Below are 26677 nucleotides of genomic sequence, written 5' to 3'. Positions count from 1 at the left end.
ATGTGCGCATAATGCCCTCCTCCGACTACTCCTCCGCCATAGGCGGTGGGCTGAAACTCAAAGGCTCGTCATCTGGCATCGACAAATCCAAGAAGAAAAAGAAGAAATCCTCAAAACCCACCACCGAATCAGACAACAACGAGAAGCCAGCAACCAAAGATCCCGAAACCTCACAGTCCGCCCTCCAAAAAGCTCTCGCAGACACCGACGATACCTCCAAATCCCCTGACGCGACAGAAATCACAACGTACGGCAAGACGGAAGCGCAACGGAGGTATGAAGAGCGGAGGAAGAAAAGAGTAGGTTCTACATCTCGCATGGCGCATAGAGGCCTTCTGAGAAGACACATGACTAACACGCCATAGCTCGAGGAACGACTCCAACGCGAAGGCGTCAAAACGCACAAAGAGCGCGTGCAAGAGCTGAACAAGTATCTCTCGACACTCTCCGAGCACAACGACATGCCGAGAATCGGACCAGGCTAAGACGAATTACGGTACCGAGGAAGAAGAGAAACAATCATTGTGGGGTAGGACGTGTTGGACATGGCAGCAGGCGAAAGAGACACGCTCAGAGAGGCAATGCTGCAGGACTGCAAAAGCGTGACAATGTTGGTATCCGAATGCTCAGGCACTGGACCTACACGCATGCGCTGGGAGAACGAGGAGCTCAGGCACGCATGGTTGGCGAAGGACCATTCTCACCTCCTGGACATGAAGCGGCAACCCGCATGACAGCACTCGTGAACGTATCACGAGCAGCACTCCTCCGGGGACTGTGCCACTTTCCTCCAAGGAATACCGCCGTGCACGCCACAGCTCATGGTACCTCTCAAAATGCGGAACAGGAAGATTTAGTCAAGCTCAGCGGGTCCATTAAGCAGATATGTACGTTGCCCTTTTCATCACAACCGCGCATCACCCATTACAACCTCGAACCCAGGAAACCAAATCTACACCGTGTGGTGTATGCTGTGCTTGATACATCTGTCCAGATGCCATCATTATCGACAAAAGGAAACAAGGCTGATTATGAGCAGTTCTGGGCTCGCCTGTCTTTTACTTCGCACCCGCGACGCGTTCTTCCCATTCTATCAGAAGACTCTCAACTCGGACGAGGCTATGCTTGCCCCATCATGCTTTGACGCGTCCTGGTAGTGACGCGACTCCTAGTCGGATCTGACACTGTAGGTGCGGTCAACATGGATGTAGCCCGGCCCGTTTCCCAGCTCCACGTCCACGCTAGTGCCATCCTGGTGAATCACTTTCTTCGGAGAGTCGTCACCGATCAAAGTATCATCGCACACAAGCGCCTTCTCGCTCTGCGAGCGTTCGTTGTCTGCAGTTTGACCCGGTGTACGTGGTCCGAGAGCGATGTCGCGATTGCGCTTGACTTGGTGTGGTGCGGCAATGTTGATGTTGTTCGTGTTGGTGGCGGCCCACATGCTAGAAAGCGGAAGGAAGGTACCGACAACTACGGGCATCAAGGTGTAGATCTGTGATGCGCCGTACACGAAGTATGTGAGAATGCCGAAGATCGCTGCATGCAGGTCAGTGTTTGTTCCGCAACACATGAATTGATATTACTCACCTGGTATGCACATGGTCTGACAGCCCATGACGAAGATGATTTGCATCGGCCCAAACTGCTTCATGCCCATGGAGCGGCGCTGCCAGATAGCGTGCCCGAGCTTGGCGATAAAGACGGCGCTGAAGAAGATGATGCTGGTAATGATGCAGATGTTCGAAGCTGAGGCCATCGCATCGATCAGGGCCCATTCTGCGTCGGTCTTACCGGCGACCTTCACGATGCCAAGTCTAGCATTGACGACCATAGTCGCAAAGCGAACAGCGCATACTGCTACCGCGATAAATGTGGTCACTGCTGTTACCACCAGTCGCCAACGTGTCTTGAGCGTCACACAGACAATTCGAACTTGGAACAGAAGCGAGAGCTCGAGACCAAGGACGACCAGGAAGTTGACGACTTCGGCAGCCACAGAGAGTCGAATCCAGCCATCGATGTCATGGTAGTAGCTGACGACCCAGTTGTAGAAGTTGTAGAAGGGACCATGAAGTGCAATGCTCATCATGATGGCACGTATGAGCAGGAGCACCAAGCAGCCGAGGTTGAGGAAGAAGATGATGCTGCGACGCTTCTCCGGTCTGGTCATGATGGCGAGGATCAGCATCAGGATTGCCGAAATACCAAGCTGGACGCCATAGATGATACCCGTGTCGACCGTGGTGTCTTGAAGTCGGAAGATGTGCTCCATGTGGACGGCGATGTCGGTAGTTCCATCTGGCATGATAATGGTGAAGACCTGGCGGTATGGATCGAACGTGGCATTCGGTGACAGGCCAGCGAGCTCCATGCTTGCTGTTTGCTGGTGCTTTGTTCAGCGCTGGGATGGATGCGCAGAGAAGTCGCAGTTTGCTGGAGGAAACTTGAAAGCCAGATAAAGAAGAACGTGGTTGCGCGATGGGGAAGTGGTATATTCTCGTTCAGCTTGGGCCACGCGTTCCCTGTGTCATGAAAGAGCGAGAAACAGGAGCCGTTGCGCTGGAACAGAGGAGTTCTTGTATCTTCTCGAACAATTGAGCCTGAGACAATACGTTGTTGGCGGCGGGTATGCCTTGGCTTGCAATTGTTCAGTGCTCCGCTCCACTCGCCTGGGGAGGTGAACGCAGCACAATACCACGTCGAGGTGGCCGGAGCCCGCTCAACGCCAATCCGCGGAAAGTGGAATGAGGTGCGCAGAAGACTGAGGTGTTGAGATGGAAGCTGCCGGATGGTGTGAGAGGCAGCTCCGTGAAAGCGCCTTCTCTGCCGTACGCCTAGGCAGTTCCTGAACCGCCTTCCAGTCCAACGGCAGCCGTTGCAACATGCAGATGCCGCTCGCTACTGCAGCTCGTGCGACGAGGAGAGGGATAGCGGGTCGGCAGGCAGTGCATGTTTGAGCCCGGAAGCATCTGGAGAGGTGCAGGAGCGACATGCTGCGAGGTCTCAGAGAAAGAACAATATGAAGGGGCACGGACCAGCATTGACCAGCTCGTGCTATCTCGAACATCACTTCGGGCCAGCGTACCGACATGGCAGCTTCCAAATAGCTGTTCTCATGACTTCATCACTTGAGAAAATGTGGAAGTGTCGAGGGCGCTCGATGCACGCCCCGTGCTTTCCTTCACTTGCGACCGTTAAATCTTGGCGCGTCTTGCGCGCGTCCTTCAGGCAGAAGTTGCAGCAAACGCAGGCGTACTACTTCAACACTCCCATGCAGAGATGTCTTCGACATGGCAGAGCCGACACTAGCGCTGCGGTGCATGTACGGAAACCTCCTTTCACAGCCTGATATTGTCAATCTCTCTTTGCGCGACGACCCCGCCGATTTCACATACACGCAGATCTGTTACAGAAACGGCACCATCGCTCTTCGGGAGCAGACAGAGATCAACCGGACTGCAGGCGACGTGGCCGCACGCCTTAGTGAGTCGTGCACAATCTGCTTCACTTCACTTGACTAACTGCAGCAGAGGTCCGCGGCCCAATCATTCAACTCGAGTCTTACGTTCAGGACACCAAGATCGAGCTCCCGCCTTCAAAGTACCGCTCAATCGACTGGGATCACAGTCAGCTGTCTCTTACTCAAAGCACAGCGCAGCACCGTATGTTGGCCTTGCAGCTTCACGCCTAATCGATGTGATGACGTGCTCACCTCGACAGGCGAATCCATCCTCCTGAGATCAGGCGACACGATTGACTTCAGACTTCTGAACGTGAAGATTGAGATTGCGCTGTCGCGTCATAACGACCAAAATCCAAATCCCCGGAGTTCTGTCACAATGGTGACCCCCAGCAACCAGCCATCCGCCAAGGACGACGACTTCGCGCGAGATAGCGTGACCGACTCAGACGGCGACAATCTGAGCTCGCCGCAATTTCAATCGAAGAAGAAGGCAACTTTGAAGGACATGTCGCCATCAATGGCAGCCAATCAGCTTGACGAAGCAGATAGTTCCTTCCACACGCAAGCGACACAACCACTCGAAGTTCCGGCCGCTGCCAAACACAGCAATGGCATAACGATGCACTCTCAAGGACTTTCATTAGATGACGAGGCTATTGGTGTGAACGAGCAGCATGAGGTCGAAGAGCCTCAAGACAGCGATGCAGAAGACGCCACGCCTTCCGTTGCACCTGTAGCAGCCTCGCGTGGTATCAAGCGCAAATTGGAGGCTCGAGCTGATCAGTACGATGTCCCGAGGGATCCAGACTCCGATCTGGAAGCCAAACGAAAGCGGGCCAAACTGCCGAAGGCTGCTAGAGACAGCGAGGAAGACAACAAGGACGTATCGAGTGCGCCGCCCACCGCCACCAAGAAGCTCAATGCGGCTTTCCAAGCTGTTCGAACTGCCGATGGTGAGTCTACCGAGTCTGATCAGCCTGCTGCCAGCCCGACGGAATCGCAGCGGCAGCCAGCAAGGTTTCAGACATCTGCAGAGAATCAGCAAGACGCAGAAGAGGTGGAGATGGCCGATGGCGAAGACGAGGCTGCCACCGTTACACCGCCTACCACTACAGCAAACAAGGACGGCAGACCAAAAATGGCCGCAGTAATGGACAACGAGGAGGGAGACGAAGATGAGGAGAGCACGGACGCTGGCAACGACGAGATCGCTCCTGCTGTGCAATCTGATCAGCCCGCCAAGAAGCGCGGTAGGGGCAGGCCACCGAAGGCCTCCCGTGTCAACGATCACGATGCATCGACTCCTCCTGCAGCTGGCAAGAAGAAGGCGAGAAAATCGTTGCGCTCCACCAAAGCTGCTGCGACGCCTGCAAAGAAGGTCTCACGCAGACAAACAGCCACGCCGTCTGCCACAGTGCGCAGAACACCAAAGATCCTGCTCAGCGCCGGCGACTTGCCTCCGGCTGCCAAAGCGTGGATGACCCAGAATAAGATCGAGAGGATCGAAGAGACACCAAGCAAAGGAACGAACTTTGTTTGCGTAGTCAGGGACAACGTTTTGCCATCTACCCTCAAGGTTCTGCGATCACTCGTAGCAGGGAAGCCAGTGGTTGGTGACTCCTGGATCACCGACTCACGCAAGGAAGGCGAGCTGCTGGACACGGAAGAATACATCCACGCCGATCTGAAGGATGTCGATGCGGACTCAACAACGCGCCGCTCGCTGTTCGCTCAGAAGACTTTGTTCTTTACTGTCAGAGCGGCCCAGACTTACAAAGACTGGCAAGAGGTGGTCAAGCTTGCCAACGAGGCCGGAGCAGTCGAGGTCCTGGCCGGCACTGCGAACAAAGGTCACGAGACGAAGCCCAAAGAGAGCGTTATCTTCTTTGGTGAGGACAACGCTGCAGACGACGATGCTGAAGATTTGATCAAGACACACGGCCGTGTTGTGTTCGATAAGACGGCGCTTGCAAAATGGATCATCAATGCCGACATCGACCTCGACAGTGATGAGCATGTGTTGACCTTACCGCTTGGAGGAACTCTGGCGAAGAAGGGAGCAGGCAAGAAGGCGAAGAAGTGAAGACAGACCACTGATGTTTGCGCAACAGCTTCTCTTCCGCGGAAGCATACTGTACCAGCACATCGCTATCATGCACGGCTGCACTGCTGAATCCTGTCAGAACACGAGATTTGCCGACGCTGGTTTCGCATCTTCGTATCCGTGTCGAGGCCGAGGAAGAGTTGCCTTGGCTTTGCTTCTCGTAACGCGTGACCGACTAGCTACTGTACCCGCACTTTATCTGTTAGCTCTCAAATGAACTCTATGAATAGAAAACAACCCCCACTAGCATGTCTGCACGGAGAAGTAGGCTCTGAATCCTTCACTACTGCAGCTCTGACCTCATACATGCCCACGAAATCCATTGTTTCCACTCGGCGTATAGTTTTCTAAACCGCAAGAAAGCGATGTGGTTATGCGTGCATTCTGTCCGTGTCCGCCCGAAGCATGGAACATGCTATCCATATTTCATCTGTGACGTGTCGCGATGTGGGGTGACAATGATGGGATAGCATAGAATCGCGATCATCTATGCAGAAGGAAGATTGAGATTGAATGAAACGAGGAAACGAGTCACGGGAAAACCATGTCATCCAAGAAGAAATCTTCATGAAATTACAAAGAGTCTCTCTCGTAGCCATTGAGTAAGTGGCAGAAGGGAAGGACCAAGACGCTGATAGAGCCTCAAGCCAAATCCCAACTGTCCGTCCTCAAGGCCTGATCTAAAAGTGGAAAAGCGAATGTCAACCTCCCATGCTTCACTTTCCTCTCTTTCCAGAAGTTCTGTTCTATTTCCTTCATGTCTCCAACCCGAAAGGAAAAACAACAAAAGGTGGTAGTCTCTTGACGCGCCCTCCGCAATTGCAACTTGCGGTAAAAGGGTTCGTGATACAATTACAGCAACGCTTGGCCCTTGCCCTCCTTGAGACCAGCGCAAAGAGGTGGCGTAGCGAAGTGCAGAAGTTGTTTGGAAAAACGGAGAAAAACAGAAAACGTAAATGATGCAGAAATCATTCTTGAAGAGCGCAGCCCTTGTGCGGTGTCGTTTCTTGTTCTTGTAGTGCCAAGTTGTACATCTTTCAGAAGGAGAAGACAGACAACAAATGAAAAACCAGAAAACACGACCTGGGCGTTGTAGTCGTCGCCGCCTTGCATTCTTCCCCTTCTCTTTCTTGCACAGAGTCCGGTAGCCAGCCGAACAGAAGATCCAAATGCGAAGGTGCAAGAAGGGAGAAAACGCCAGACGTGGAGAATGCGCGGATGATGAGCCCTGCAAATGCGATTGCGAAGTGGGGTATAAGACTGTATTCTTTCTCAACTCAATGTAGCCGCCCATGGAACAACAGCATGCCAGCTGTGTTTGCCGAATTATGCCCGTGGAACGCCGAATATGTGAATGTGGTACGGGTATCGTGAAATGCGCGCAGAATTAAAAAGTTTCAAACGTGCTTTGGTCATTGCAAGGACTCGCGGTCCATGCTGGAAGTTCGGGACAAAGGTCCTGCAACTTCGCTGGAGGCGTCTTTTCGCCGTTGTGACGAAGCTCGACTGAAAATGCGACGTGGCCAGGCGCCTCGGGACGAGTCGAATCGAGGCGAAGCTGTGGGGTCCACAATGCCGTAGTACAAGCTTTCGTCATGGTGTTGCTGGATCGCAACTGGAGCCTCCGTCTTGATCTTGACGAAGAGCTTCGCGTCGCGGTACTGCTCTCCTTGAGGGTTGAAGAGTGGAAGGTGTCGGTAGCCTTGCTGTAGACTACTGAGCTTAGCTGTATATGCAGCAAGGAGCACGCCGTTGGACCCCGACTTTTTGCCTTGTGGAGCATTCCACACGGTCCATCGGACGAAGACCAGACCGGGAAATTTCGTCTCGACCGAAGTCGTGATGTTCTGGTGGTACTGCGGGTCAAAGCCATTGCCTTCGACAATTCTTGTCCGGCTGCGGCTCGGTAGCGCCCTCTCGGTAGGCAGCTCTGGTACTGACGCGTCATTGATGCCATCCGACTTGGTTATCACGCGCTCCTTATCTTCCGCGTAAAACATCTCGAATTCGATGTAGGGGTTCATGCCGGCCCCCGAGCTTTGATTGCGTGGGCGGGGCAAGCGTTGCGCGGAGATGATGTCGACACTCAATTTGACGCACTTCTTGCCCCTCTTCTCGTGGTCCTTGGGACCTTGGTCAACAGCGTCGAAGATGGGCTGATGCTTGGCATGTCGAAGCTCGTCCGGCTTGAGAACATATCCCAAGCGATCCAAACCACCGGCGAACATGGCCTCGTTGATCTGTTGAGGGACATCGTAAGTCTGCCAATTGAGAGCAGCCATTTGTCCTCCTCGGCGCCAAACCGACAGTGGGTTGAAGTTGGAAGAATCCACGCGCTTGGCAGCCGGGTAAACGCGCAAGAGGTGCCTGACGTTGTGCTTCTCCAAGAGAGCTTTGTTGTCCGTCTTCTTCGTGCATAGATCGTCGAATGTGTTCTCGTTGAAGGAGTAGATGTGGTTGTAGGTTTTGCCGGCGGGCGTCTGGAAGCCAGCGCCAAACTTGATGCCCTGCGCGTACACACCCAGTTTGCCAAGCTCGTGGATGATGCGAGTCTTGTTGCCGCGTCGCTTCGCCCTGTCCACGGGCTGACGAATTTCGTCGCTGTCGTCTGCAGAGCTGCTAGGAGTGATGACTCCGGATGGAATTGATCCTCGGGGCGTGAAGACGCCGTTGACCTCCAACGGACTTGTCGCCGAGGAACCGGAAACCAGTGGAGATGATGTTGTGCTGGAAGTTTCTGTCGACGGCGCGCGGCCGAAAGTCTGCGTGAGACTCCGTGCTCTGCTGCGACCAGTGGGAGCTTCCGAAAGCGACTGCAATTGCTCTATCTCCGCCGATGCTTTCACCTTGATCAAGATCCTGTTGCGCAGCTCCTCCGGTGAAGGCAGACTGACAGTGTTGTTCGAAATCGGCTCAGTGACCATCATGGTGCCGAAGTACTTGCGCATCAGCTCCACCATGACAAGCTGTTGTTCGGGGTTGCAGTGCACCTCGAGAGAGACGACCAACGGGTATGGCGAGCTGTGGAAAGCATATTTTGCAACGACCGACACGCAGTCTTCGAATGGAATCTTGCTGGTCATTGTCCGTCCGTGGGTCACAATGGGTCGACCATCATCGCCGTCCCAACAATCAATCTCGACGCAGCGACAGCCTTTGACCAGCGCAGAGATGTAGCCTTCAACGCTCGATGTGCCAGCGACTTGCCGCCCGAGTAGATAGGTGTTGTGTGAGCTCGAGATGAAATATTCATTCAGCGGTCTGTCCAGGAAGGGTTCACCGCCGAGTGGTGCAAGAGGAGATGTGAATGATGAGGTCAAGAACGTCTGGAAGCTCTGAGTTGTCCACACCTTTTGGTCCAGCTGTGGGGCAGCATCAGGTAGGGTTGGACGGTTGTTTCCAGGTCGTGCAAACCTTTGGAAGACAGCTTCCCAGTAAGCACGATCCTTGTCGACATCAGCCTTTTGCTCGTAGCGCATGAATTCCAAGAAGGTTTCTAGAACCATGTCGTGGTCGGTGCCAAGCTGCCAATTTTTGAAGATGTGGGTGACATCCTTTCGCTCCCGGAAGGACTGGAGAAAATCTTTGTACTGGTCATAGGTGAGTGCTGCATGTTCATCACGACCGATCGCCTTGAAGTGAGTCTTGACCGCGGACTCGGAGCAGTTGATCTCCAACGACCGGCACAACGCCATGGCATCTGCAAGAGTCAATCGCTCTTCTTGAGTGACGTCCTTCTGGCTCATGACCTGCTTCCAAGCCAAGGCCATTCCTTTCTCTGCCTTCTCTGGATTCGAAGACAATGCGTTCATGACCTCTATGCGCTGCCTCGTCACAATGTTGAGCGCATTCGTCCATAATTTCATGATGTAGTGGTCCGGCATGACAATATGCATAGTTTTGATGCTGCGGCCTTTGGATCGTTCTGCCACAGCATAGACGATAGTGACGAGTAGGTCTTCCTGGTCCGTAGGGACCTTGATATCGTCTCGAGCGTTCCGGGACTCCTCGCCAACTCGCATTTCTCTGACATCGTCAATGAAGAAGGATTTGTCGGGTCGCTTGCCGTGCCAGCACACTCTAGCGGAGCTTGAATCAAGTCGCAATTGAATTCGCTTTCTGCTGCGCCGCGTGTGTTTCCAGACCCATGTGCCCTTTTCCAGGATCGCAGAGGATGATGGCGCGATCCCACCCACGAATGTGCTGCCTGTACCGTGCGACACAAGAGTAGGACGCCCGACGTTGATTCCAAGTGCATTGCTTCGATCCTTGACGTAGGGAGGGCACTCGTCCATGTCATCCAGGTTGCTGTCCAGCTCCAAGTCCGACACATCTTGGAAATCCGAAGCTCCATTACTGTCACTGCGACGACGGACTAGCAGGGGTCCAGCGCTTTGGTCCCGCATACGAAGCGAATGCGTGGTGGATGCGCGGCGTCTAAGCTTGTTCGAAGCGCCTCGAGACAACCTCCGAAAGAGACCATCGCCTCGGCCAGTCGCAGACATGGCCTCCGCCATCGCTCCAGGATGTCCTACGCGGGTATGTGGCGAAGGCGAGCGCTCTGAAAATGCACGATCTGACATGGCCCTCCGTGGAACCGAAGAGGGAGAAGGATATGTCTGAGGAGACATTCTGCTCTCAGCCAAAGAGTCTTGGGATACGTTGCGATACGATTTGACTGAGTAGATGTGATGCAGAGAGCTGCTCCGGCTGGGGACAGACGAAGCGCTCATGCCAGCTGAAGAGGGAGTAACGGTCAAGGCTATAGCTGTATTGATTCTCGTCGGCTGAGAATGCGAAGGAGTAGCGTGCGCCTTAGAGATGGGTCCAGGACCAGCAGCAGTGCGTGCCGAGAAGGCATCTTGGCTGCGAGTGCCGGAGGAGAGGTTCATGGCTGTTACAGGTAGGTGATGGAGTGGGTTATTCGAATCGACAATGCCTGCTCATGGTGACCAGCGATAGAGAGCGTCGCCAAACGATATGCTGTCACACCAGAGAGCACAGCCGGTGAGTCGAGACGGGATTGCGCAGCGGGAGACAGTCGTCCTGGCAAGATGGCGCCAAGTTGGATGGAATCTCAGCCCAGGAGCGCTCAATGGGGGCCGGGTCTCCGGGTAGCACTGAGGAGGCGAGGGCGCGCTGACTTCCTGGACGGGTTTCAAGGCGATTGATTGCGATGAGGAGTCGTTGAGTGCGCACAGCGCGGTAGGTCCGGCCTGGTGGTATAGTCGTGCTTGCCTGAGAAGGATTGCGGAGCGGCGTGCTGTATGTGTCGCTTGCTGCAACCAGGCAGGAAGACGACAGGACTCGGCACAGTCTGCGGTGCACTGCGCCGCAGGCCAGCAGGAGTATGCAGGGCTGATTGCAATGGGAATGAATCCGCAGCAGTATGTGGGGGTGCTTTAAGTTCGGATCAGAGCGTGGTGCGCAGGAATGAGGTGCGCGCGCAGCAGTAGCAGCAGCAGCAGCGTGCCTGTGTCAGAGCGGTCGTGTAACGGCAGCTGTCGAAAAGGGTTGTGTTCTCTGCCGGTGGGAGTGGCGCGCTGCTGTCGCTGGGTCGCGTCCTGGCGCCCGGGGTCTATGTGTAGCGGCGGAGGTGAGAAGGAATGACTGAGGTGAGGTTGGCGAGGATGGAAAAGCGGTCGGTGATGTGTGAATCGGTGCGTTCGGACAGTGAGCAAGCACGCAGCACGAGAAAGCTAGCGGGCGGCACTAGCGAGCCTGCCAGCCTGTGCCAGGCCAGGACAAATTCGTTTCCTCCCTGACCCTGGAGATCGTCGCCAGAAGGCTGAGAAAACCTTGTGCTCCGTCGAATCGTCTGCAGCCAAAACGTCGCTGCAGATCCACGGCGGATGCTGGTCGGTCTGGCAGGCGGGCTGGTGATGCGGCGGTGCGCGTGTCGGAGAGGCAGCGCAAGGCGAGGGATCGCGCGGAGCTGGCTGCATGTGCATCACCGCGCAGCACAACGCAGCAGCTCCGCCAGCGCTGACAAGGCACGCTCCATCATTATTCACCCCGAATCTCATCAGGCACGGTGCAGGAAGCAGGAGCGCTCCCGACCCGGTTGCGTTGACATCATCCCGCAGCGCGCCCCAACAAACTGCCTTTCATCTTGGGTGCAAGTGCCGATGGCACTGCGTGAACACGGTTTCGTTCGTGTCTCAGCGCTGCGCTGCGCGCTGGCGCGTTTCGGCCGTGAGCGCTTGCTGCTGCTGCTGCTGCTGCTGCTGCGACTGCTACTGCTGGTACCTGCGAGAGGGCCAGCGGGCTAGCTCTGCTGCGCTGGCAGGCTAAGAATGCCTCGCGCAGCATCACGAGGGCCATGCCATGCATGCAGCCCGCCGTGGTCGTTCGCCGTGTTTTTGGCTGCGAGCGAGCCGCAACCGCAAGTGGCAGTCCCGGCTACGCGGACCCCGGGGAAGGCATCGCGAGAGCTTCTATTTGGGTGCGAACTACTCGTGCTCCTCCCGCGGCCATTTCTGGTAGAATCCACCTTGGCTCATATGCGTGCCCGTTGGGTATGGTCCTGCTGCATCTGCATCTGCTTGCTGCTGCTGCTGCTGTTGCTCGCAGTTCACGCCGACCATCAACGCAACGCGCCCGCCCCCGCGCAGAGCTCCGCCTGCTGCGGCGACTCGAGTCTCACTCACGAACGCCGGCGTTACGGAGTGCCTGTGATCGCACCATCCTGACGGCCCAGGATGTGCGCTGCAGTGGAGCCGCTCCCTTTCTTGTCGTTACATGAGCCGACTCCCACGTGAGGCTGCCGCTCGTCCAGGGAGCATTGTCTGCAGCGGTGGAGCGGCATGAGCATGCTGTGATGCCCATCGGACGATGCGACGCGATGCCATCCATTCCATTCGCTTCCGTGCTTAAACGAGCTACGTGACCGCCGAGGAGCGGCAGCCAGCGGCGAGCGCGGCGTTGCCTATAGCGTCGCTGCCATACGATGCCAAACTCTTCCCTCGAGCGTAGAAATGGTGGCCCCCGGCTCGTGCAGGGGAGCTCTCCACACAGTCAGCGAACCTAACAGTGCCGCCGCGGACTCGACGAAGCATAACCACCCAAAGTAGGTTTCCAACGGCCCAATCGACCACGAATGACAACGTTTCTGGATCTTGACGACGCTCCCAAGGTCTGCTACCAGATCAAGCGTGCCGTGAGCCTGGCGGTGAGCCAAAGCAAGTTTTGACATCCCAGGCCTGCTAACTGGCCGGCACAGCACTGCCGACTTGTCATGGGCGTATAGCAGACCGCAACGACGACGTCTGACTCACCATTGGCCGAGCAACACTGCCGGCGGTATCGTCGAGCGCAAGCAACACAGCACAGCAGCGTCAGCGGGCAGCCACGCGCGAAGGAGCGGCTTTTCGCGCGCGTGCTTCGAGGCGTGCTTCTTCGCCAATGAAACCCACGCACTTTCCATGCCAGAATCCCAAGAGATTCGGCATGCAGGCAGACGAGACGATGCCCTGCTGGGGTATGCATATTTTGGCGTCATTTGTACAATCCGAGGCGTTGGCGCCGGTGCTGTGTTTCTTGACAAACATAGCACGAAACGCTCAACACTGAAGCACGTTGGCCAGCTCGATCTGACTCTATGTACCTTGGTGGCATGGCGATACACCGTCCTCATGCATGGAAGCTTCTGTCACAGATGAGATGACGGAACAGTGCTCATGGCGGCACGCGCTCTGCACGCCTCGACGCACAACGCAAAGCATGATCACGTTGACACTCACTGCACCCGTGCATACAACACAGCGAGGCGTCGAGCACGTGGCCGCCCTCTCCAGAGTTCGTACAGGCTGATCCCAACAGCCTCTTCGATATGCATAGCAGCAGTGACAACGTGTACAGCAAGAATAGCGACCACGCGTTGCTGCTTACGTGCTACAAGTTGCCTTGCTGCGGCCGCCGTCTCATCCGGTCAATGCAAATAGATGCAACACCGCCTTCGAGGGAGCGAAGCCGCGGACAGGTCGTGCAGCTTCGACGATATCGTGTCACATCACGCCACGAGACGCTTGGATCCATGTAGACGGTAGACTTCCGACACTTTCCATGTCAAATTTGCAATTTGATCGCATGAGCAGCGCGCTGGCATTTCGAACCCGCAGTCATTCCTGCGCTGCGCTCTGTTCTCGCGATAAGCTTCCTCGACAACTGGTCGGAGCTTCGCCACTCCAGGACAGGTGGTCTTCAGGCGGAGAGCGTCCCATGACCACTTTATTGCCACGCGAAGCTGGAAGAAAATATCACAACTCTGCTCGATCGCCTGCGACACGACCCAAATGGCATCGATGCCCTTTCTCACGCCATCACTATGCATCGGCCAGCTGCTCCGCGGTATGCATTCGCTGCTCTGCAGGCTCCTTTCCGGTCGATCGCGGGCAAGTGCTTCCACGGATCGCAGCACGCATCTGCACTTACATCAGCGACTGGCGATGTTGCACATTGCTAAACGAGACATCTGTCATGCAAAGCGCCTCAGCTTGCCGCAGAAGCAGTCGTACAGACGAGGCAACTGTTCGAGCAGCATTCCAAGATGCCGCGCCAATCTATGGTCTGTGGAGAGCGCCGCGCATGCACCGGTAGTCCGCAAGGCGACTCGCTATCCACGCCGTGACATGTCTCTCCGCGGCTGACATGACTGGCGATTCGCATACTTGCTCATGATGCACATTGCTATGCCTGGCGAAATGAAGCGTTGCCCTCTGACCACGTCGCTGTGCCAGCATAGAGTGGATACCGTAGACAGGAGTCGAAGCAATTGGCTAAACGATGACTTGCAGATGGGACACCCCACGACCACCTGATCTTCATGTCAGGACGAAGATCTTGCGCCAGTGAAGATCAAACCGCAGCACCGGTAGGTCGTGGTGAAACCCAGGAATGCCTGTACTATGGCCAACGCCAGTAGTTTCTGCGCGGCTATATTGAAGTTAATACTTTTTGTGCAGGGAAGTGCCTACTTCTCTCCTAACCATGAGATCAGCCGACGATGGGCCTTGTTCAGTGAAATTTTGTCTTTCCAGCGAAGAAGCTTGTGATCCACGTGAGGACATCAATGTTGAAACAATCGCTTGTTCGCTATTGAATATTGCAATCTTCTGAACTCGGACACCGAGAACGATGAGTCGGCAGGGAAAGATCAACATCAAAGTCGTCGGATATCTCCTGCACTAGTCCACTCGTCTCCCTATAACGTTGAAACGGGGATGGGACATCGCTCATCTTCAAGGGGGATTGACGGGCATCGAGCAAGTGCCGTCAATGCAATGACTCAGTCTCATCAATTCCCGTGGTTGCTCCATGGGTATCACGTGCCGGCTGCTGCTGCCCAACCTCCACGGCTGGCCACTTCCTCCTGCTGCTCATGATCCAGATACTCGTCGGCTCAGCCGCTCATATGGCTTCAGAGCATTGCAGCTCTACTTTACTACGGCCGACTTTAGCTGTCCACGCACAATGGCCACGGCTCTTGTAGAAAGGCGTACAGCAGCACATGCGGGCGAGCAGCGATGACGTTGATGTCCCCTCCGGCCCAGTGCTGCAATCAAGAGCAAGTGAACACATTTCCTACCACTCTAGTCAAGCACATTTGCTCCTTAAATCAGACGGAAATTACCTGCAAGATGCCTACGGCCGTTGTGACAGGAGCTAACTCAGGTATTGGCCATGCCTTTGCCAATATCTTGATCAGTGAGGTACGGCAAGCTGAGCAGAGGCTCGAGTATGCGACTGACGGAGATCCGTAGGGCTATGAGGTACACGTACGAACCAATAAAGCGACCTCAAGATAGTAGAGAGGAAGTTGACTCGTCCACGCAGGCCGCAGACCATGAAGTGGGCGAGAAATTGCAATCCCTTCAATGCCGCCTACACCGTAAGCAGAACCGCGCTCCAACTGATGAGTACTACAATTCCACTCATACCGCCCGCACCAACAGGCCTCGACGTCCGCTCTCCAGAATCCATTTCCGGCTTCGCCGCCCAACTCGTCAACAAGCCCGTAGACCTCCTCCTCAACATAGCCGGAGTAATGGCCCCGGGGACCGGCAACGACGAACTCTCCACCGTAACAAAAGACATCCTAACCCGCATATTCGAGACCAACACCTTTGGTCCCCTCCTCCTAACCCAAGCCCTCCTCCCAAACCTTCTCCAGTCCTCGAGCCCAAAGGTCGGCATCGTGAGCTCTCGTGTCGGAAGCATAGGCGACAACAACACAGGCGGAAATTACGCTTACCGGGCTTCAAAAGCCGCAGTAAACAGTATCGGTAAAAGCATGGCAGTGGAACTGAAAGAGAAAGGTATAGTGGTGGATTTATTGCATCCGGGAATTGTGATATCGAATTTGACGCCTGAGGCTTCGGCTCCGGTGGAGGCTGTTCAGCCTGAGGAAGCGGCGACCAAGTTATGGGCTATTGTGCAGGAGAAGGGAATCGAAGAGACGGGCAAGTTCTGGCATCGCGAAGGGTACGAATTGCCGTGGTGAAGGACGCGGATGCGGTACAGCGTGAGGAAGTCAGATAAACAAGTGACCAAACATTCCGCGCAGAGATGCAATGATCTCAATGTTAGAGCTAGGCACAACGGCACCAAGGATAGCGAAGACAGCGTTGGAGATACTGCGCCATGACAGAAACGTTCCGGATTTCATCTGCCTGAGGCATATCATTTCACTTCCAACGTCACCTCTCAACCACCACTAAGCCACAATGTAAGATCCAATGTCTTGGATTGACCAACTTAGTATTAGCACATTCTATGACGCTACGATTGTGGGGTATTGTGAGCAGCGAAGCGCAAAACGTAACGAAAGACGAAAATATAAGCTGTGTCGGTGAAGTAGGCAGCAGCATTTCTTGACCCAAACATCCTCCAATCTCTGCCGATCATAAGCCGGGTGAGCGCACGCTGCGCCTCATTTTCGACGAGGCCTTGCCGACCTGCCAATAGAGATAGAGGCTCGATGCCGGAGTGAGCTCAAATGGCTTCTAATCTCCTTGTATTGTACCGTAGACAAAAAGTGACGGTGCTGCATGAGCGGCGGCAAGCTCCTAGCTTTCCGCTGCTTGCACAGCATCGAATACCGCTTTCATGTTTCCTTCCACAGTATCATGCTGACCAAGCTGTTGCTCTCCGAGCTGTTGATCACTCAGATGCTGCTCTGCCAGGTGATGCTCAGCAATTTGCTGCTCGGCGAGTTGTTGATGCTCATTGTTTTGTGACTCCTCGTGCTGTGAAGCAAACTGTTGCTGATCTGGCTCATGATGTTGCATAAGCGGCTGCTCCGGCTGTTGTTGCTGCTCGTGCTGTGCATGCGCTTGGCTCTGTTGCTGCGCCCACAGACTTATAGTCTCTTCTAGCCGTTGCGTCTTCTCGGCGTTCATGGCCGCTGCAGCTTCCAGTTGTCGAATGCGGTCGGCCTGCCATGCGTTTTCTTGACGTAGTCGATGCATTTCCTGCATCATGTTGTTCTCGTCCAGCGCAGACAACCCCACCTGGTCTTGAGGCGGATTAGAACGTTTTCGCTTTAGACTCGGCTCAAGAGATGATAGATCATCGCCGCCAGTAGTCGTCATAGTACTCGCTTGGGTTTCGCCATCGAGAGTTCCGGGAACGACTTCGTTGCCATTTGGCTCTAAGATGGAGTCTTGCTGAGAACTCGCATCCTTGTTATTGTGCACTCGCCGTAGATGTTCGTTGAGGTTCTCCTTCCTCGTAAAGCCCTTTCCGGAATGTCGCTTGCAATCCGTAAAAGGACATACTAGCTGGGCCTTGGGTCCGCCGTGCTTGTTGTGAACTTCTCGTTCATGTCGTAGTAGTCCGCCACTGTACGTGAAGCCTTGGAGTTTGGCACATGATGGATGTGGACACCGATATGGTCGATCGTGCTTGTCCATGTGCTTACTATGGTCATGTCAGATACAGCGCAAAGATGATGCCACAGGGGAAACTCACCTCCATTCGCATTTTCGCTCAAATACTTGGCCATTACAATCGTCCGAGAAGTTGCATATGTATTTACCTTCTGTATTCATCGGTGGATCGCCGCGCTTGAAAGCCCGTGAGCCTCGTGGGGAGAATTCTTCAGTCGGCGACGCGCCCGTCTGCGAATGAGTCGAAGGCGCGCGGCTGCGTAACACATCTGCTATGGCGGCATCGTGCTGTTGCGACATGACAGAATGTGATCGTTTTCGAGGGAGTTGGTGCTGCTGGTCGCCCATGGTCGTGTCGTGCGGCGACTGACGCGGGCTGATGGGCGACACGGGCGCCTGGATGGGTTCCATCGTCTCATTAGCCATGTATGGAGACATCTGCGAGTGCGGATGTGTGAGAAAGGCCGAAATGTGATTATTATCGCGGCCTGCAGGTGGCGATGCCGATGCTGAGAGGTACGCGGCCTGAGGCTGGGATGCGGCGGTCGCAGTAGTGAGTCTTATGGTCGGAGGTCCCTGGTTGGGCGGCAGACGGGGTGGCAAAGAATGCGAGTTGTCGACACCGCTGCAATCAGTAAAGAAGCCTGCTGTCCACTGGTTGTCGTGCAGCCACGTCGGTGTCGCTGGTGATGAATTGTGCAAGTCGACGGATGAAATGCGACGGTCCTGAGGCACCGACGCCGACAGATTCCCACTCGGTGCAAAGGCCGCGACTCCCGGTCGAGGCAGTGCGGCAGTGCACGTGTTATACAGCAGCCCAAGACTCGGCACGCTCTGACAGACTTCCGGGCTCCAGATGACGCCTGATGCTGGCAGCGAATTAGTGCTGAATGCGCTAGGCAGCTGACGGCCACTAGGTGACTCACGGCTCTGCGTGCTCGGTGGGAGTGTTGCAGGATGGGGACTGCTCGAATAATTGAAGGTCGTGTGGCTGAGCGCCCGCGGCTGGCTGGTCGCCTTCGGCTCCGGCCCACCTGCCCAGTCGTGATTGGGCGCGACTGCCATCGCAGCTGTGGGGTCTTGGTCTTGCTCCTCCGCCAGGCACTCCTTCCTGCGCTTCTTCGCAATGCGAGACGCTGCAGAAGACGCACCACGGACCTGAACGGGATCGAGCTGCCACTGCTGAGAGGTGTCGTCTATCTGCCAATGGGCCTCGCGACTGTTCATTCCCGGAAAGATGCGCTGACTGGCTCGAGTCATACTGTTGCGACCGTACCGCTCGTCCTCAGCATGCCGACCTAGACTCGAAGCGATACGGCCGGAGAGCAAACGAAGAGGAAGAGGCGGCCGCGGTCTAGTGATGGCGTGGACCAGTGGTGCTGCTTCGAAGATCGCGGTTGCCTTGGTCTGTTATCACCTTTTGGGCTGCACGAATGTTCTGGATTGCGCTGTCACAGCGGATAAGACTCCTCGAAGGTCGCGGCCTACGTTCTTCGGGTCAGTCTCGAACGGAAGAGAAGAGCGAAGCCAGCTTGACTTCTATCAGCTCCTGGGCATGTTTGAGGAGAAGAGGCAATTTCTCTGAGCGGCAGAATGGCAATAGCGTTGGGGTCGTCGCGGTGGTCGGGCGCTGTGAAGTGGCAGTGGTGAAGTGGGTGCTGATTTGGACCACTGTCGTCGACAGCAACAGTGGAGAATGTCGTTCGACGGAGTCGGCCCAAGAATTTGTGCGGGCGACGGTGCAGGTGATAATCCCGAGGCCTGTCAGTCGCTGCGCAGGCAGCTAGAATGTCCTGACGATGTAGGTCAATCAGAACACGGCGAAGCACTCTGCCCAAGCGTAAGTCGTATCTCTCACTACAGAAGTTGACCAAGCCCAGGGAATTGCAATGAAGATACGATGAAACGTGTACAGGGGAGCAGAAGAGAGGACAACAGAGAGCGCAAGGATACTTCACCATAACCAGCTACCAAGGCAATGCGATGTGTAGGAATCAATGAAGTTGAGTGCCATACTGAGGCGAAGTCAGCGGAAACATAGTGGCTATGTACAAGCATCTTAAAGGCGGCCTCATGTGCTAGATCGTCATTCTCCGGTGAAGACCTCGCTCCAGGCCTGCATTAGCCGCCTGTTCCTGCACCTATGTGCCCAATGATGAGGCAGAACAATATACAGGGAAGACTTATTGTTTTGCACCGCGACGCTGCCCTGCCTGTGCTCTGCCTGGCACAGGCAGAGTGCGAACCATGTTCCTCAATCCTTTGCGGACGACAAAGCCCCAGCAAGAGGCTGAGTTGACAAGGCGGAACGCTTGGTGTCACCTCACAGCCTGCAGAAAGTGGCACTGCAAAACTTTTAGAAAAGTACTTGATATTATCAGCAGAATGAGGACAGTGTTAGCCACCGTAAATGAATCACGAGGCAAACCAAAGACATGCTGCTTGCCACGACTTTTCTGGCATCCTTGACGAAGGGCTGGTCTGTGACTCAAAAGTCGACTAGTTACATCTACCTTCAAAGTGGCTTTGATATCAAAGCAGTAGTAGGGAATTGCGAAAACAAAAAAAGTTTTGTAGAGACGTAAAATCTCATACGTGTGTGATGATGCCCTGATGAAGCGTAAGTGTACATCCTTTGCGAGCAACTGGGCTTCATAACCTACATCGACGCGGTTCGAACGCGCGCGGGTCTCCCCAGTAGAGTTTCATGTCGTTGACTGACTTAAATCTACCGCCTTAGACCACTCGGCCACGATGGCAATAGCAAGCGGGAGTACCCGTTGCGTATATATATCCTGAGTCTTGGCTGTCAGTTGAGTAACAGGCTGCGCTCGACGGAAGAACAAGACTGTTGTGAGGGCTACACGTTGGAACTGGCGCTTATGCTCAGAAACGCGTTCAAACCTATCACACTCGCCTGCACGTAAAGTGTACCAAGCCTGATTTGCTATTTAAGGGAATCCTGCTCATTGAAGCTAAAAGGGTATTTTATGAAACGAGAGGAGGGGGACATCCGTGTGCACTGCGACTGGTACTCTGCAATAAATCACTCTTTGATGCCAAGGACTTCCTTCAGCTCGTCAACTTCCGTGTGGTCGGTAGGATTGCGCTGCGCGCCACGATCAGCAATGAAGAATCTCACATCTCGAAGATCAGACTCACCATTCTCGAGCACCATTTCAACTCTCCGTTCTGAAACAACAACTCGCCTCCGTTCTGAGCTGGTGGTCCACTCGACAGCGGATGACCAGACATGACAGAATTCCACATAGAATCAATCGTGTTCTTGAAGAACCCCTTGTGGGTATACTTCGGACCGCCCATTGACCCTTTGAGAGTGCTAACCATGCCAAGTTTCCTGTAAATCTGAACTGAGTTGTCTGTGTAGACCGGATATGGTGATCCAGTGCGCTTTGCGTAGCCTTCAATCAGAAGAGGCTCTCCAGACCCAATGATGGTAAGTGTCGTGTCCACAGCGGACAGCTTGGCTGGTGGCAAGTCTTTGGCGAGCGCTTCGATGTATTGTTCGCATGACTAGAGATGCGTTAGTGTATGCCTCGTCGCGGGACGGAGATAACAACTTACGCCACAGAAGAAGTGTCGAACGAAGATGATGAGTTGCCTTTCGTTCGCAGGCTTGCCAGTGTACAGCGACTTGAGGGGCACCTCTTTGCCATCTTTGTCTTTGATGTTGATCTCGCCCACTTCGTCCAGCGTAGCCTGGGAAGGCAACTCACGCCTCTTCTCGTCTGTGATAGATGTGGCCATGGTTAAAGCTAGTTGATCAGCCGAGAGCTCTCGTAGCTTGATATTATATGGGTAAGGCAAGTGGAATACGTTCAGCCGCGCAACATGTGATGTGTACTGTATCTGTTCGGGAAGGATGATATCCGAGACCTACAGGTAGCCAAGAGCGTAAGATGTGTCTACGCGCCCTATGTGATGACCTGTCACATTGCAGTTCGCCTCTGGCACTCGTATTGCTGTGAAGCGCGAGAGAGGTAGTTCCGCCTTTTGTTCTGCCTGACCTTGTACTTTGTAGTGGGCGGCACTCCGAGGTGGCTGAAGGTTGAAGTGGAGACGGCGGCAAGACTCGGTGGTGTGCCTGCTTTGACCGACTCCCATCTCACGCAACAATAGCTCGTCACACCCCTCGTGCATCTGCACTCTCCAAGAGCCTCGCATCACCCACCGAGGCTCACACAAAGGCCATGTTCTCCAAATCGCTCGCCCGCGCTGCGAATCGCACATGCGCTGCGGCTGCTGGACCGGGCAGCTCTTCGACTACCGCTGTTCAGCGAACCACACAGTGCTTAGCCGCTCGCCAACAACCACATCAGCGCAGGCCCTCCAGTAGCAGCAGTAAGGCGTCATCATGCCCTCCGGAAAACGCTGCGAGCGATGGCAAACCAGCACCGGCTGCGAAGCCCGTCGCGGAGGAGAAGGCGGTTATGGCAGAGCCAGCATCGCAGCAGCGAGGGAATAAGAAAGTTACCCGGGCAAAGCGTTCACGGACTACCGCAGTGCCCGACAAGCAAGAGGATCAGTTTGCGGGATTGCCTGCCGTGCCTGGAATGCACATGCAGTATCCAGGTGAGTACATCAGGCCCTAGGAGATGCGATGCGAACTGACATTTGCCGCTCCTATAGAATTCTCCGTGTCCAACTTCTTCTCCTTGCATCGACCACTCTCCTTGGGATCCACGATACCGCCTCCATCGAGCACCGAAGCCTTTGACCGGATATTCGAGTCTCGAAAACCGCGAGATCCATGGGAGAACGGGAATTCGGCAGAAGGAAGGCCAGAGGATGTTGTGTACGCATTGCGCCATCAATTCGAGGATATGGAGATCAAGACAGGGCAGACAGAAGAGGACGGCGTGCGATGGGAAGTCATGCAGGAACAGTCCGGGCAGCACGACGGTGTGAAACACCTTGACGGACCGCCGCGATTGAAGACACTTGACGAGATGGTCGCCCAGTTCCGACCATTTGAGGCACCTCCTCCGCCACAGCCCTTTCCCGAGGAAGTGAGGGCCGTGGAGAAGAAAAAGGCCTCCAAACCAAAACAGAAGCACTACGCCACTACGATCTTCCTCACGGAGTCAACTAGCGAGACAGGGCAGACAACGTACACCGCATCTACATCACCCATCGTCCGTATCCCGGAATCACAGGCCGTAGTTGAAGAGCCTGCGCAGGAAAGCAACCGCAGCGGCTTCCGAGAACGCATGCAGCGCAACCAGAGAGCATACTTCCTCCGCCAACAAGAAAAGATGACAGCCAGACCAATGGGACAATCTTTTATCCGAAACGCCCCCAGTGCATCTAGGCTCAACCGCATGCTTCTAATTTCTGTCAAGCGCCAGCGAAAGTTGAAGATGAAGAAGCACAAGTACAAGAAGCTTATGAAGCGGACAAGGAACCTGAGACGGAGACAGGATCGTGCTTAATGGGGGAGGCTTGTTTGCCGCATCGGAATATTGCACTTTCGAATGCATCGCGATATCCATTTTTCCTGCAATGGGAACACCTTGCCGGAAGAGGTAGAGCTCCGCAGATAGATCTCGGTTTGCTTTTATATGTTAGAAGTTGATTTGCGCTGCATAGCTCAGGGCGTTCTTTCGGTATGCCTGAGCAGAGGTAGCGACAATGGCAGCGGATGATCTCTCCTTGCTCAGTCAGATCGGCGGTAGACACATGTAGCGAATTGCACAATTGAGAGATTTCCTTCATCCGGATCAAACTTGACCCATGCTTTGTATAATTTCTATTCGACAAACTGACATAGAATGTGAGAAGAGAAGGCTAACGAGAAAACGGAAGAAATCTATGCAGCTTATGCAATCCCGCCTGAAAATGCTTCCTGAAAATGCAACAAACGCTATCATAACCGGTAAAAGGGTATCTCTGTCCTAATGAATCTCCCAAGAACACTTTTCCTTCACGGCGCGTGTCAGCCAGCCAGACGCCATGAATGCTCGGATCTATTCCTCCGATCTTTCCCAGTCCTTGGTGACACCGCTTGTCTCGTAGGAGAGTGAAGGGGCAAGAAACGTGTCTGCAATCCAAGTGACTACAGTGTCGAGATTTCGTCCACCGAGCCTCTGGTCACAGGCATCAAGCCACCAGGGGCAATTTGCGGTGCGTCGAAGACGCTGCACGACCCAGACAGGCGCTGGTATACTGCTTCGATACGTCACAGTGCCCCAGGCTCGCACCCACGAGGTAGCTTGGGCTTGGCAGAAATCGGTCCAAAGCTCAGCTTCATCCTACGTGGCGCCAGTCGATCTCAATGATGCTAACATCAATGTCGTGGTTCTCTCTCTTCGTGTAGAATTGCCTGACCACTCCCGCAGACGTCTTCACCGCGTGCTCAAACTTCCATTGGATCTTATCGCGTCCCAGCTCCATCTTTGGTCGTGTATGTCCGAAGCTGTGATGAAACTCTAGTTGCTCCGGCGGACGATCGACATTCACGTCTTCGGTCATGGTCAACTCCACAAGGTTGAGATCTGGCAAGCCGAAGGGATACTCGGCAATGCTGAAGCCATTCGTGAAGACCGTATGGTTGCCAAATCTATATCGTTGCAGGAACGAATCTGGCCCGGCAACATCGGCGACAATGTGGCCGACGGCAACAGGATAAAAGTGCCAGCTCTTCCAGTGATGGACAGTCAGGATAGGGTTGAAGCCGGCCTCATACCATCCAGACAGGTCTTTCCACAAGTCGATCTGATTCAGGCCACGCATCTCAGTGAGCTGGACAGTGGGCGAGGTGACTTCCTGAATGCAGTCCCGCCATAGCAGATCACCAAAGAATTTATCGAGACGTGTGCACTCGACAGCATTGTCCGCCAGAGTTCGCATCAAGGGTGGTGAAATGAAGAACCCAGCACCACCCCATGCCTTGAATCCTTCTTTTGCCACCCGGGTGTGGCCTTCGGTCAGTGCTCCGATATACCATGGATAGTGATGGTCATATCTTCCCAAGTTCTCCACCATCCGTCGCAATGAAAGGAAGAAAGTGTCATCATCAATGATGCCGAACCATTGCGTTTCTTCTCGGCGATTCTTGTCGAGCACGGTAGCGAGTCCGAAATTCTTCAAACCCTCGCTATCAGCCTGAAACGTGTGGTGATACGGCTCGAATATGAGCTCAATGCCCAGGGCTTCAGCCTGCGTATTCGTCCGCAAAATGTCCAGATCCACTTTCTTCAGATCGGTTTGGTCGACCAGTAGAACAACAAGAGGCGATCCGGTATTTGACAGCCAGCGTGAGAAGGTAGGCAGACTCTCTTCGATACGTTTCATCGTGGTCGCAACGCCCAGCATGAGAGAACGTGTGTTGCCATCGGCATGTGATTGAAACTCGGGCACGTTGATCTCGATGGCAGAATCGCATGGCGGCATTATCGCCATATACTGCGGATCGGGTTGGAAGTTCTCATCCAGTAAGATCTCCTTGAACTCGCCATCGCTGAAAAGAGGCTGCGGGATGTCGATGAGGGACGTTCGAGTCAGGCCGTCCTTTTCCCTCGCATTAATACAGTGGCGCTGGAATTTGAAGCTTTGCGGCACGTTCAGCTGCTTCAATATCTCGACGTCCAAGGTGAGGTTGGCGGCTTGCTCCAGTGGCGCGGTCTTCTGCCATCGCGTGACGTTCAGTGGCTGGTGCACGCTGGACGGAGTCAGGAGAAAGTAGGCGAAGGTGAATACGAGAGTAGTGGCTGCCGCCAGTTGGAGAATCCTGGCAGAAGGTGGCATAGTCGGCCTGCGAATGTCATCCACCAGGTGGAAGGTGCTCGACAGCTGTCCCGGCTGCACTTGCGCCCAATCTCACCGCCAACTGCGCCGTTGCTGCTGTGTGTGGCACATGCGAGATGTCGTGAAGAGTCTGTTGTATACATGTAACAGAAACCCGCCGAGTGATGATCGCATTGGCAGCGGGCATGCGGCAGGTCGTCGCTGTGAGCAGAAAGGGGCCCCAGGCAGGGGACGCGGCCTTGTGTGGAGCGCTGTGATTTGATGGCCGTGTTTCATCTTCGGCCACTGCGCTGATGATGCGTCGAGGCTTGGCGCTATCGAGCAACTGGCATGGCTTCTCCTCCTCCTACTCATCGCAGCACGCCTCACATCAATTCGAGACTCTCCCGGGCGAGTCTGGTTGCTCAAAACACATGGCACGCACACGCTCTGTGCCTGAGGGCCTCAAACTTACCAGACATAGCGCAGCCTCCACCCGGAAGCCTATCAGTCCAAGACTCCCTGGCGCTTGCACCATCCTCCCAGCGCGCCAGATGTCACCTACGATACCAACGGAACACCAACGATGACCCGAATTTGACAGAAGATGACCGGCGCGCAACTGTTCCTTGCCAGTGTCTGACAAGCATGTCGAATAAAGGGAACCAGTTTAGCCGGCATCTCACACCCTCTACTCCCACGACCATCCTCAATTGGTATCAAGCAAGCTATTGTAACGCAGAGGAGCACACGAGAGACGTCTCTCCGGCATGCCATCACGCACACACGCTCGTCACTCACGAATTTGTTCCCATACCGTCGTCGAGAAAGTACCATATCTCCACGCAACCATATACCTCGTGTCTGGCCAGACTCGCGGCGACTTAGGATGTGCAGTGGAAGCCAGCCTCCTGCCTTTGCAACTTGTCTTTGATGCCTCTCGTTCGCATCGAGTCGAGCGAAGTCCATATATTAGAATCTTGACACTCATGACAAAGGAAGTGCAAATTAGAGGCCTGTGAAAGCGCTTCATGGACGACAGCGCCTCCATTTAGTGATATGCACGCCATCTATCGGACTAGTCTCTTCAGGTACATAGGCTTCCACACCAACCACATGTGCGGTTCCTGCGTTCCTGCACTCCTCTGTGTCTCTACAAATGGCTGTACTTTTGTTCCTGTCAATTGCGCCATTCGTGCCGGCTGGTCGAGCACGTCGACGTCAAACGTGGATGATGCAATCCAACAATGAACCAATGCCAGCATCTTTCTGACACTAGCTCCAGGTACCGACGCATTTATTTTCCGTTGGACGGTATGGTATGGAAACGGTACCGTGACAAACTCTCGGCTCTCTGTTCACAGAGCTGTGCGCTCGAAAGGGAAGTGTCACACCGACTGGCCCGGCCCCTCGGCAAAAGATGGTCCTGACAAAGTGAACCGCATGGAGGGCAGAGTCTAAATTTGTGATTTG

The 26677-nt window shown here is 54.6% G+C and overlaps 9 protein-coding genes across 9 annotated transcripts; 4 read left to right on the top strand and 5 right to left on the bottom strand.

Moving 5' to 3' along the window:
* Nucleotides 1-11: 11 nt before the first annotated feature.
* Nucleotides 12-485, top strand: CKM354_000376200 (uncharacterized protein; the record flags this gene model as incomplete). The annotated part of the gene is made up of 2 exons (XM_044798977.1): nt 12-299; nt 366-485. The coding sequence occupies 2 exons, from the start codon at nt 12-14 to the stop codon at nt 483-485; spliced, it is 408 nt and encodes a 135-aa protein (XP_044654912.1).
* Nucleotides 486-1168: 683 nt separating this feature from the next.
* Nucleotides 1169-2374, bottom strand: CKM354_000376100 (uncharacterized protein; the record flags this gene model as incomplete). The annotated part of the gene is made up of 2 exons (XM_044798976.1): nt 1169-1539; nt 1591-2374. The coding sequence occupies 2 exons, from the start codon at nt 2372-2374 to the stop codon at nt 1169-1171; spliced, it is 1155 nt and encodes a 384-aa protein (XP_044654911.1).
* A 949-nt stretch (nt 2375-3323) lies between these two features.
* CKM354_000376000 (uncharacterized protein) lies at nt 3324-5549 on the top strand (the record flags this gene model as incomplete). The annotated part of the gene is made up of 3 exons (XM_044798975.1): nt 3324-3486; nt 3534-3665; nt 3724-5549. 3 exons carry the CDS (start codon nt 3324-3326, stop codon nt 5547-5549), a joined length of 2121 nt encoding a protein of 706 aa, XP_044654910.1.
* Nucleotides 5550-6982: 1433 nt separating this feature from the next.
* On the bottom strand, nt 6983-10462 carry CKM354_000375900 (uncharacterized protein; the record flags this gene model as incomplete). Its single annotated transcript, XM_044798974.1, has 1 exon — nt 6983-10462. One exon carries the CDS (start codon nt 10460-10462, stop codon nt 6983-6985), a length of 3480 nt encoding a protein of 1159 aa, XP_044654909.1.
* Nucleotides 10463-15208: 4746 nt separating this feature from the next.
* On the top strand, nt 15209-16071 carry CKM354_000375800 (uncharacterized protein; the record flags this gene model as incomplete). Its single annotated transcript, XM_044798973.1, has 4 exons — nt 15209-15280; nt 15332-15346; nt 15405-15459; nt 15524-16071. 4 exons carry the CDS (start codon nt 15209-15211, stop codon nt 16069-16071), a joined length of 690 nt encoding a protein of 229 aa, XP_044654908.1.
* Nucleotides 16072-16636: 565 nt separating this feature from the next.
* On the bottom strand, nt 16637-18718 carry CKM354_000375700 (uncharacterized protein; the record flags this gene model as incomplete). The annotated part of the gene is made up of 3 exons (XM_044798972.1): nt 16637-17489; nt 17541-18327; nt 18385-18718. The coding sequence occupies 3 exons, from the start codon at nt 18716-18718 to the stop codon at nt 16637-16639; spliced, it is 1974 nt and encodes a 657-aa protein (XP_044654907.1).
* Nucleotides 18719-20504: 1786 nt separating this feature from the next.
* CKM354_000375600 (uncharacterized protein) lies at nt 20505-21226 on the bottom strand (the record flags this gene model as incomplete). Its single annotated transcript, XM_044798971.1, has 3 exons — nt 20505-20567; nt 20621-20992; nt 21044-21226. 3 exons carry the CDS (start codon nt 21224-21226, stop codon nt 20505-20507), a joined length of 618 nt encoding a protein of 205 aa, XP_044654906.1.
* A 443-nt stretch (nt 21227-21669) lies between these two features.
* Nucleotides 21670-22911, top strand: CKM354_000375500 (uncharacterized protein; the record flags this gene model as incomplete). Its single annotated transcript, XM_044798970.1, has 2 exons — nt 21670-22051; nt 22109-22911. The coding sequence occupies 2 exons, from the start codon at nt 21670-21672 to the stop codon at nt 22909-22911; spliced, it is 1185 nt and encodes a 394-aa protein (XP_044654905.1).
* An 814-nt stretch (nt 22912-23725) lies between these two features.
* Nucleotides 23726-25225, bottom strand: CKM354_000375400 (uncharacterized protein; the record flags this gene model as incomplete). Its single annotated transcript, XM_044798969.1, has 1 exon — nt 23726-25225. One exon carries the CDS (start codon nt 25223-25225, stop codon nt 23726-23728), a length of 1500 nt encoding a protein of 499 aa, XP_044654904.1.
* Between the last annotated feature and the right edge of the window lie 1452 nt (nt 25226-26677).

This window comes from Cercospora kikuchii, assembly GCF_019650295.1.
Source record: "Cercospora kikuchii DNA, contig_00002, whole genome shotgun sequence".
Taxonomy (NCBI): Eukaryota; Fungi; Ascomycota; class Dothideomycetes; order Mycosphaerellales; family Mycosphaerellaceae; genus Cercospora; species Cercospora kikuchii.
This window is presented reverse-complemented; position numbering and strand designations above follow the sequence as displayed.